This window comes from Oncorhynchus nerka, linkage group LG2 (genome assembly GCF_034236695.1).
Source record: "Oncorhynchus nerka isolate Pitt River linkage group LG2, Oner_Uvic_2.0, whole genome shotgun sequence".
Classification (NCBI taxonomy): Eukaryota; Metazoa; Chordata; class Actinopteri; order Salmoniformes; family Salmonidae; genus Oncorhynchus; species Oncorhynchus nerka.
The window spans coordinates 48,587,789-48,599,195 of record NC_088397.1 but is presented as its reverse complement, the minus strand read 5'-3'; the positions used below and the strand labels follow the sequence as shown (position 1 = coordinate 48,599,195).

The window sequence follows — 11,407 nt, the reverse complement described above, 5'->3', positions numbered from 1 at the left end:
TGTTCCTTGGCAAACATTTATTTCAAATAAGTATATGATGCTGGAGATACTTGACTTTTCAGGTAAGCTACCTGTGTACGGTATGCACTGCAATCAGGAATGGTTAGCTCATCCACCTGAATCAATAGATTCCCTCACGCATGTGCATGCCCCCAAATTCACTCCCATACCATTCCATGACCTTTTGATGCCAACAAGCATTTGACTCTGATACACGCCTGGTGATGTTCAGCACCACGCTTTATAACTCGCAATTTATTTAAGACTGTTCTTTATTTCTTTCCCTTGTTGCTTTGGCACACACGCCTCATCTCGAAAATATCTCGCTCCGTCGTGTGATATGTCAAATGAGCTCAGGACAATCCGACGAATGGTCCGATGAGTCATGTTGGCGTGGGGAAAGATGCCGCGTTCACGTACTATCCGCGAGTTATCTGGAACTCCTAGTTCCAAATTGGAAATTTCATTTTAACGACCCTCTAAATCGTAATTACAGGGAAACTCGGAGAAATGTTTGTTACCCGAGTTGTGACGTTTCACCGCCTACCATTTACCTTTTCAACCAAACTATGACAACCAATCCTTTGTTGACAATTACAACCCTCAATGTACAGGATACTTCTTCTCTTGAGATTAATGCCAAATTCTGATTCGTTGAACGCTGCACTTGTATAACTACAACCAGTTAGCAAATCGGAAAAATTATACATTTTTTGTTCTGACTAGCACTTAAAAGCAGCGTCAGTTTATTACAGACGCGTCAACAAGCAGGTAGGCTACAACATTTCCATCTACACCTGATTACATTGTTGCTGTTTTTCATTTGTGTAAACGCTCTTAGTCATATTTTGGGGATATTTGTGACTTATCCCTATTGCTACTTTAGTAGCCTACATTTTATTATCCTAAATCCAAGTAAATAATGACTTATCTTTACAATGCGCTGTTCGTCATGGCCATAACATCAGGTTGATATTCACTTTATCAATGAACATTTTATTCCCTCAGCATATTCGTTTCACTCCTTTTTACCATCTGAAACAGACTTCGCAAAAACCGCATTGGCCACACAATGAGGTAGGCTGTGACTTCTGTGATTATGCATGTACAGTGGGGCAAAAAAATATTTAGTCAGCCACCAATTGTGCAAGTTCTCCCACTTAAAAATATGAGAAAGGCCTGTCATTTTTATCATAGGTACACTTAAACTATGACAGACAAAAAGAGAAGGAAAAGAAAATCCAGAAAATCACATTGTAGGATTTTAATGAATTTATTTGCAAATTATGGTGGAAAATAAGTATTTGGTCAATAACAAAACTTTATATCAATACTTTGTTATATACCCTTTGTTGGCAATGACAGAGGTCAAACGTTTTCTATACGTCTTCACAAGGTTTTCACACACTGTTGCTGGTATTTTGGCCCATTCCTCCATGCAGATCTCCTCTAGAGCAGTGATGTCTTGGCCATAGTGGAGTGTGACTGTTTGAGGTTGTGGACAGGTGTCTTTTATACTGATAAGTTCAAACAGGTGCCATTAATACAGGTAACGAGTGGAGGACAGGTGCCTCTTAAAGAAGAAGTTACAGGTCTGTGAGAACCAGAAATCTTGCTTGTTTGTAAGTGACCAAATACTTATTTCCACCATCATTGGCAAATAAATTCATAAAAAATCCTACAATGTGATTTTCTGGATTTTTTTTCTCATTTTGTCTGTCATAGTTGAAGTGTACCTATAATGAAAATTACAGGCCTCTCTCATATTTTTAAGTGGGAGAACTTGCACAATTGGTGGCTGACTAAATACTTTTTTGCCCCACTGTATGTCATTAATGTTAGACTTATTTTTTAAGATAAAGGAAATGACCCATTAATTATATTTACTTTAAATTCATTTTGATGTATTCATACATTTGAAAAAATGAACACCTTGACTGGGACCATGCTAATCCAAACTCCCCGGGTTCAAGTGCTAGTTGGAACTAGGAAACTCGAAAACAATATGTATTTTAAGTAAAATCCCTCTCATATCCCCTGAACTAATAAAATTGATCACAATAAAAGGGTCACAATGTTGGGACAATGATATTTCACTGTCAGAACAGACTTAAACTGGTATTTTGTCATTTTGCCATGTGTTCAGGAAATATAGGCCTATTAATGAGTTATTGCATTGACTCTATTGCACTTTTAAAAAACATTTTCTTGTCTATTTTCCAGCAGATTCATGTACAAGGCAAAGTGTGTATTAACAGTTGCATTCTGTGCCTTTGTGCTGCTCTTCATAGCCTACTTCACACCCATGTCAGTAAGGTGAGAATGTCTCTCCCTAAACCAAACAATTAACATACCCTCTCCCTAATCAAACATAACTCCTCCCGTTTGCCAATCAATGGCTATATACAGTGGGGAGAACAAGTATTTGATACACTGCCGATTTTGCAGGTTTTCCTACTTACAAAGCATGTAGAGGTCTGTAATTTTTATCATAGGTACACTTCAACCAGAAAAACACATTGTATGATTTTTAAGTAATTCATTTGCATTTTATTGCATGACATAAGTATTTGATACATCAGAAAAGCAGAACTTAATATTTGGTTCAGAAACCTTTGTTTGCAATTACAGAGATCATATGTTTCCTGTAGTTTTTTTGGCCCACTCCTCCATACAGACCTTCTCCAGATCCTTCAGGTTTCGGGGCTGTCGCTGGGTAATACGGACTTTCAGCTCCCTCCAAAGATTTTCTATTGGGTTCAGGTCTGGAGACTGGCAAGGCCACTCCAGGACCCTGAGATGCTTCTTAAGGAGCCACTCCTTAGTTGCCCTGGCTGTGTGTTTCGGGTCGTTGTCATGCTGGAAGACCCAGCCACGACCCATCTTCAATGCTCTTACTGAGGGAAGGAGGTTGTTGGCCAAGATCTCGTGCTACATGGCCCCATCCATCCATCCTCCCCTCAATATGGTGCAGTCGTCCTGTCCCCTTTGCAGAAAAGCATCCCCAAATAATGTTTCCACGTCCATACTTCACGGTTGGGATGGTGTTCTTGGGGTTGTACCCATCCTTCTTCTTCCTCCAAACACGGTGAGTGGAGTTTAGACCAAAAAGCTCTATTTTTGTCTCATCAGACCACATGACCTTCTCCCATTCCTCCTCTGGATCATCCAGATGGTCATTGGCAAACTTCAGACGGGCCTGAACATGCGCTGGCTTGAGCCGGGGGACCTTGCGTGCGCTGCAGGATTTTAATCCATGACGGCGTAGTGTGTTACTAATGGTTTTCTTTGAGACTGTGGTCCCAGCTCTCTTCAGGTCATTGACCAGGTCCTGCCATGTAGTTCTGGGCTGATCCCTCACCTTCCTCATGATCATTGATGCCCCACGAGGTGAGATCTTGCATGGAGCCCCAGACCGAGGGTGATTGACCGTCATCTTGAACAGTTGTTGCCTTCTCACCAAGCTGCTTGCCTATTGTCCTGTAGCCCATCCCAGCCTTGTGCAGGTCTACAATTTTAACCCTGATGTCCTTACACAGCTCTCTGGTCTTGGCCATTGTGGAGAGGTTGGAGTCTGTTTGATTGAGTGTGTGGACAGGTGTCTTTTATACAGGTAACGAGTTCAAACAGGTGCAGTTAATACAGGTAATGAGTGGAGAACAGGAGGGCTTCTTAAAGAAAAACTAACAGGTCTGTGAGAGCCGGAATTCTTACTGGTTGGTAGGTGATCAAATACTTATGTCATGCAATAAAATGCAAATTAATTACTTAAAAATCATACAATGTGATTTTCTGGATTTTTGTTTTAGATTCCGTCTCTCACAGTTGAAGTGTACCTATGATTTTTTTTTAAATGACAGACCTCTACATGCTTTGTAAGTAGGAAAACCTGCAATATCGGCAGTGTATCAAATACTTGTTCTCCCCACTGTATATATATATATATACACAGTGGGGAGTATATATATATATATATATATATATATATATATATTCGTATCAAAAAGTTTGGGCACTCCTGACAATTTCCATGATTTCCATTCATAAATAATTGGGTGTTTGGATCAGCAATTTAATTTTGATCTATCAAATAACTGATGGACACAGTAATATTTCAGTAGTGAAATGAGGTTTATTGGATTAACAGAAAATGTGCAATATGCATCAAAACAAAATTAGACAGGTGCATAAATTTGGGCAACCCAATAGAAAAATCACATCAATATTTAGTAGAGCCTCCTTTTTTGATAAAATAACAGCCTCTAGACGCTTCCCATAGCCTCTAATGAGTGTCTGGATTCTGGATGAAGGTATTTTGGACCATTCCTCTTTACAAAACATCTCCAGTTCAGTTAGGTTTGATGGTTTCCAAGCATGGACAGCCCGCTTCAAATCATCCCACAGATTCTCAATGATATTCAGGTCTGGGGACTGGGATGGCCATTCCAGAACATTGTACTTGTTCCTCTGCATAAATGCCCGGGTAGATTTTGAGCAGTGCTTTGGGTCGTTGTCTTGTTGAAATATCCAGCCCCGGCGTAACTTCAACTTTGTGACTGATTCTTCAACATTATTCCCAAGAATCTGCTGATATTGAGTGGAATCCATGCGACCCTCAACTTTAACAAGATTCCCAGTACCGACACTGGCCACACAGCCCCACAGCATGATGGAACCCACAGCATGATGGAACCCCCACCAAATTTTACTGTGGGTAGCAAGTGTTTTTCTTGGAACGCTGTGTTCTTTTGCCGCCATGCATAACGTCCCTTGTTATGACCAAATAACTCAATCTTTGTTTCATCAGTCCACAGCACCTTATTCCAAAATGAAGCTGGCTTGTCCAAATGTGTGTTTGCATACCTCAAGAGACTCTGTTTGTGGCGTGTGTGCAGAAAAGGCTTCTTCCGCATCACTCTCCCATACAGCTTCTCCTTGTGCAAAGTGCGCTGAATTGTTGAACGATGCACAGTGACACCATCTGCAGCAAGATGATGTCGTAGGTTTTTGGAGGTGGTCTGTGGGCTGTTTTTGACCGTTCTCACCATCCTTCGCCTTTGCCTCTACAATATTTTACTTGGCCTGCCACTTCTGGCCTTAACAAGAACTGTGCCTGTGGTCTTCCATTTCCTCACTGTTCCTCACAGTGGACATTGACAGTTTAAATGTCTGCGATAGCTTTTTGTAGCCTTCCTCTAAAACATAATGTTGAACAATCTTTTTTTTCAGATCATTTGAGGGTTGTTTTGAGGCCCCCATGTTGCCACTCTTCAAGAGGAGAATCAAAGAGAACAACTTCTTGCAATTGGCCTTAAATACCTTTTCTCATGATTGGATGCACTTGTCTATGAAGTTCAAGGCTTAATGAGCTCACCAAACCAATTGTGTGTTCCAATTAATCAGTGCTAAGTAGTTACAGGTATTCAAATCAACAGAATGACAAGGGTGCCCACATTTTTGCATAGCCTATTTTTCACAACTTAATATTGCTACACTAAAAATCTTTGTCTGGACAATACCCCAGTACTCGGCTTTTATTCGAAAATGAATGGCATGCCACTGTGATCATTTTCTGTGACGACAGAGTAAATTATTATGCAGCCTCAGAGGGGTGCCCAAACGTTTTCATACGACTGTATTTATATACATTTATAGTTTTCAGTAAATCCATATGTTGAAGGTATGGCAAACTTTCCATAACCAGAAACACATTACCAGTCACACACTATAGAAACAATCCATACAGTTCATCTACAAACAGAGCGGTGTGTACATTCTGACTCAACATGTTGGGTTGCAGGTACTTGGAGGGGTTCCTTCCCATGAGCCGATGTCCTCAAGCCCCTGCAGAGAAGCTGAAGCTGGGGAACAGTATAGATGCCTCCCTAGACCTCTGGTAGGCTATAAAATGTGATTGTCTGAACAATGACATGCACAGAATATGCCATTACTTTTACTGTGTTCACTACTTTTATTTGTTTTGTGTTGGAGGCCGACAATGAAATCCTAATCTCTTTAATGGCGTGCATTGATACCAAAGTGTTATTGGTAAAGGTATGGGGCAAAGCTCTACACAGTTCTATACCACATACAACAAGTACAAGTATTTGATACACTGCCGATTCGGCAGGTTTTCCTACTTACAAAGCATGTAGAGGTCTGTAATGTTTTATCATAGGTACACTTCAACTGTGAGAGACGGAATCTAAAACAAAAATCCAGAAAATCACATTGTATGATTTTTAAGTAATTAATTTGCATTTTATTGCGTGACATAAGTCTTCAATACATCAGAAAAGCAGAACTTAATATTTGGTACAGAAACCTTTGTTTGCAATTACAGAGATCATACGTTCACTGTAGTTCTTGACCAGGTTTGCACACACTGCAGCAGGGATTTTGGCCCACTCCTCCATACAGACCTTCTCCAGATCCTTCAGGTTTCGGGGCTGTCGCTGGGCAATACGGACTTTCAGCTCCCTCCAAAGATTTTCTATTGGGTTCAGGTCTGGAGACTGGCTAGGCAACTCCAGGATATTGAGATGCTTCTTACGGAACCACTCCTTAGTTGCCCTGGCTGTGTGTTTCGGGTCGTTGTCATGCTGGAAGACCCAGCCACGATCCATCTTCAATGCTCTTACTGAAGGAAGGAGGTTATTGGCCAAGATCTCGCGATACATGGCCCCATCCATCCTCCCCTCAATACGGTGCAGTCGTCCTGTCCCCTTTGCAGAAAAGCATCCCCAAAGAATGATCTTTCCACGTCCATGCTTCACGGTTAGGATGGTGTTCTTGGGGTTGTACTCATCCTTCTTCTTCCTCCAAACACGGCGAGTGGAGTTTAGACCAAAAAGCTCTATTTTTTGTCTCATCAGACCACATGACCTTCTCCCATTCCAAACTTCAGATGGGCCTGGACATGCGCTGGCTTGAGCCGGGGGACTTTGCGTGTGCTGCAGGATTTTAATCCATGACTGTGTGTTACTAATGGTTTTCTTTGAGACTGTGGTCCCAGCTCTCTTCAGGTCATTGACCAGGTCCTGCCGTGTAGTTCTGGGCTGATCCCTCACCTTCCTGATGATCATTGATGCCCCACGAGGTGAGATCTTGCATGGAGCCCCAGACCGAGGGTGATTGACCGTCATCTTGAACTTCTTCCATTTTCTAATAATTGCGCCAACAGTTGTTGCCTTCTCACCAAGCTGCTTGCCCATCCCAGCCTTGTGCAGGTCTACAATTTTAACCCTGATGTCCTTACACAGCTCTCTGGTCTTGGCCATTGTGGAGAGGTTGGAATCTGTTTGATTGAGTGTGTGGACAGGTGTCTTTTATACAGGTAACGAGTTCAAACAGGTGCAGTTAATACAGGTAAATGAGTGGAGAACAGGAGGGCTTCTTAAAGAAAAACTAACAGGTCTGTGAGAGCCGGAATTCTTACTGGTTGGTAGGTGATCAAATACTTATGTCATGCAATAAAATGCAAATTAATTACTTAAAAATCACACAATATGATTTTCTGGATTTTTGTTTTAGATTCCGTCTCTCACAGTTGAAGTGTACCTATGATAAAAAATTACAGACCCCTACATGCTTTGTAAGTAGGAAAACCTGCAAAATCGGCAGTGTATCAAATACGTGTTCTCCCCACTGTACATCCTTGTAATAGGTTTCTTAGTGCAATGTCAACCACATTATCTGCTTTTTCAACCTGCTTGGCAGCATATTTGGGAGAAGGGGCAGTGGTTTTAGTTAAGAGGTATGTATGTTTGTCAGACCCTGTATGAATAGCATAAGAATGATCAAGTCAGCCCACAGTCAAATGCTTCATGCCTCAGTGCAGAGGTATTCAAATGTTACCTAACGAGGTCCGGACTACCCCACTGGGCACATGCTGGTTGACTCAATGTTGTTTCCACTTCAATGAAATTGAGCAAAAACCAAGCCATGAAGTCGAAGGAATTGTCTGTAGAACAGGATTGTGTCGAGGCACAGATCTGGGGAAGGGTACCAAAAAATGTCTGCAGCATTGAAGGTCCCAAAGAACACAGTGGCCTCCATCAGTCTTAAATGGAAGAAGTTTGGAACCACCAAGACTCTTCCTAGAGCTGGCCAAACTGAGCAATCAGGGGAGGAGGACCAACCTAGAATTGACGTTTGTTCCCAGTGGGACTGCTGGTTTAATGTTCTACCGGCTAATTAATTGCACTCACCTGGTGTCCCAGGTTTAAATCAGTCCCTGGTTGGAGGGGAAAATGGAGAAGAAAAAAACAGTCTAACTAGCTTCGAGATCCAGATTTGAATTTGAGTGCTTTAGTGCATACAGTGCATTTGGGAAGTATTCAGACCCCTAGACTTTTTCCACATTTTGTTACATTACAGCCTTATTCCAAAATTAATTAAATAGTTTTTCCCCCTCATCAATCTACACACAATACCTCATAATGACAAACTTCTTGACAATTTTTTGAAAATGTATTAAAATTACTTTTGGCAGCAATTACAGCCTCGAGTCTTCTTGGGTCTGTCAGGTTGGTTGGGGAGCGTCACTGCACAGCTATTTGTACGTCTCTCCAGAGATGTTCGATTAGGTTCAAGTCTGGGCTCTGGCTTGGCCACTCAAGGACATTCAGAGACTTGTCCTGAAGCCACTACTGCGTTGTCTTGGCTGCGTGCTTAGGGTCATTGTCCTGTTGGACGGTGAACATTCACCCCAGCTCTGGAGCAGGTTTTCATCAAGGATCTCTCTGTACTTTGCTCCGTTCATATTTCCCTCTCCTGATCAGTCTCCCAGTCCCTGCCCCTGAAAAACATTCCCACAGCATGATGCTGTCACCACCATGTTTCACCGTAGGGATGGTTCCTCTAGATGAGACACTTGGCAGTCAGGCCAAAAAGTTCATTCTTGGTTTCATCAGACCAGAGAATCTTGTTTCTCATGGTCTGAGAGTCTTTAGGTGCCTTTTGTCAAACTCCAAGCGGGCTGTCATGTGCCTTTCACTGAGGAGTGGCTTCCGTCTGGCCACTCTACCATAAAGGCCTGATTGGTGTAGTGCTGCAGAGATAGTTGTTTTCCCATCTCCACAGAGAAACTCTGGACCTCTGTCAGAGTGATCATCGGGTTCTTGGTCACCTCCCCGACCAAGGCCCTTCTCCCCCGATTGCTCAGTTTGGCCGGGGCGGCCAGCTCTAGGAAGAGTCTTAGTGGTTCCAAACTTCTTTGACTTAAGAATGATAGAGGCCACTGTTCTTGGGGACCTTCAATGCTGCAGACATTTTTTGGCACACTTCCCCAGGTCTATGCCTCGACACAATTCTGCCTTGGAGCTCTACGGACAATTCCTTTGACCTCATGGCTTGGTTTTTGCTCTGACATGCACTGTCAACCTTGGGACTTTATATAGACAGGTGTGTGTGTGCCTTTCCAAATCATGTCCAATCAATTGAGTTTACCACAGGTGGACTCCAATCATGATGTAGAAACATCAAGGACAATCAATGGGTACAGGATGCACCTGAGCTCAATTTCGAGTCTCGTAGCAAAGGGTCTGAATACTTATGTAAATAAATTATTTATTTTATTTTAATACATTTGCAACAAAAAGTTTTTCACAGTCATTATGGGTTAGTGTGTGTAGATTGAGGATTTTGTTATTGATTTAATCCATTTTAGAATAAGGCTGTAATGTGACAAAGTGGAGAAAGGAAAGGAGTCTGAATACTTTCCAAATGCACTCTAAGTCCTGCTATATTCAAATGCACTAAAAAGGGCCAATCCCTTGAGCATTGATAGCATGTTAACTTGCTTCATATCCCCCCACTGTCTCTAGAATAGGGAGTTAATTACCTTTATTACTCTCATTCTATATAAATGTTCCTCTCCTATTCCATATACCACACAGTACACACTACAGTGAAGCCACCATTGTTTGTTCTGAAACCCAACCTGTTATTTTCTCTCCAACCAGGTCCAGAGGTGATGTTCAGACCTGCACTGACTGGGGAGCACCTGTGATCTGGGATGGGATGTTTGACCCAGATCATTACGACCAGGAGCACAGGAAGAACCACTCATCTGTCTCTCTCACTGTATTCGCTGTGGGCAGGTCAGTTTTTCAACTCAGTTACCTTTTTTAAATTTTTATATCAACTCATCAATTCTTATGAAACACTTCTCAGTCACTTAAACAACATTTTGATATGTTCTTCTTGAGCCAGAGTTTTTACTCCTTCCCATCCCAAGGTATCTAGATGCCTACCTGAAGGCATTCCTTCTCTCTGCTGAGCGTCACTTTATGGAGGCTTTACCTGTGACATACTATGTGTTCACGGACGTTCCCGAGAGGGTACCAGACATCCATCTTGGTCCTGGACGGAGCCTGAAAGTTGTGAGGGTGCAGAGACACTCTCGCTGGCAGGACATCTCCATGATGCGTATGAGGGCCATCGCAGATGCCATCGAGTCACGGATTCGTCACCACAGCCACTACGTCTTCTGCTTTGACGTGGACCAGGTGTTTGTGGGTCGGTTCGGCTCCGAGGCTCTGGGAGACTCTGTTGCTCTGCTCCACGCCTACTACTACCACCGACCACAGAGCCTGTACGCCTACGACCGCAACCCCAGGTCCAGGGCCTACATGGAGACTGGGGACTTCTACTATCATGCTGCTGTGTTCGGAGGCTCATGGCGAACTGTGAAGAATATGACGGAGACCTGTTACCAAACCATCATGAAGGACAAGGAGAACCAGGTGGAGGCTCTGTGGCACGACGAGAGTCACCTCAACAAGTACCTGTGGCTCCATAAGCCCAGCAAAGTGCTGTCTCCAGAGTACTGCTGGGACAGGAACATTGGCTACCGTGGTGACATACATGTGGCCCGCCTGCTCTGGTCAGAGAAGAAATATGGCACACTCCGGGTTACAGAGTGAGTAATCAGAACCTGTGTGCAATAATCTAATAAGCAAAAGCCCCTGAAGCATCAAACATGGTCCACAGTACAGAGCTGCAATAGTCTACAGCCCAATGTGATTTATGCCCATGCCTTGTTCAGAGCAATGAGGCTTGTAAATGTGTCACAATGGGCTGTCAGACTATTAGAGCTGTGAAACTGTGGAATCTTTGGCTTGTGTGTTGAAACATGATCTTGCAAGTAGTACGTTTCTTGGTTCTCCTGTGTTGCTTCAGTTGTCTGGTGGTATTGTCTCTCCACCCACGAAGTCTGCTGTCTGTGGCTGGCGGGGATTGAAAAAAAATGGGGAAATAGACTATGCTTGCACTGCTTCTTTTGTATGGTTTATATTTGTGGATTAGAAGTTTAAAAAAAATCGGTTTTATAAAGTTGTATTATATATTGGAAATTGTTTTTATGTATCATTTTATGTATCACTTTTACAAAATAAAGATGGAT

At 42.6% G+C, this 11,407-nt stretch overlaps 1 protein-coding gene across 2 annotated transcripts; it reads left to right on the top strand.

Annotated features, from left to right (window-relative positions):
• Nucleotides 1-254: 254 nt before the first annotated feature.
• LOC115136718 (alpha-1,3-galactosyltransferase 2-like) lies at nt 255-11,407 on the top strand. 2 transcript variants are annotated; one of them, XM_029672439.2, is made up of 6 exons: nt 255-771; nt 1,009-1,077; nt 2,224-2,316; nt 5,801-5,896; nt 9,966-10,103; nt 10,241-11,407. In XM_029672439.2, the coding sequence occupies exons 2-6, from the start codon at nt 1,073-1,075 to the stop codon at nt 10,926-10,928; spliced, it is 1,020 nt and encodes a 339-aa protein (XP_029528299.1). In that variant the 5' UTR covers nt 255-771; nt 1,009-1,072; the 3' UTR covers nt 10,929-11,407. The 2 variants fall into 2 exon arrangements, with proteins under 2 accessions (XP_029528299.1, XP_064883254.1); XM_065027182.1 differs by lacking the exon at nt 255-771 and having other exon boundaries at nt 980-1,077.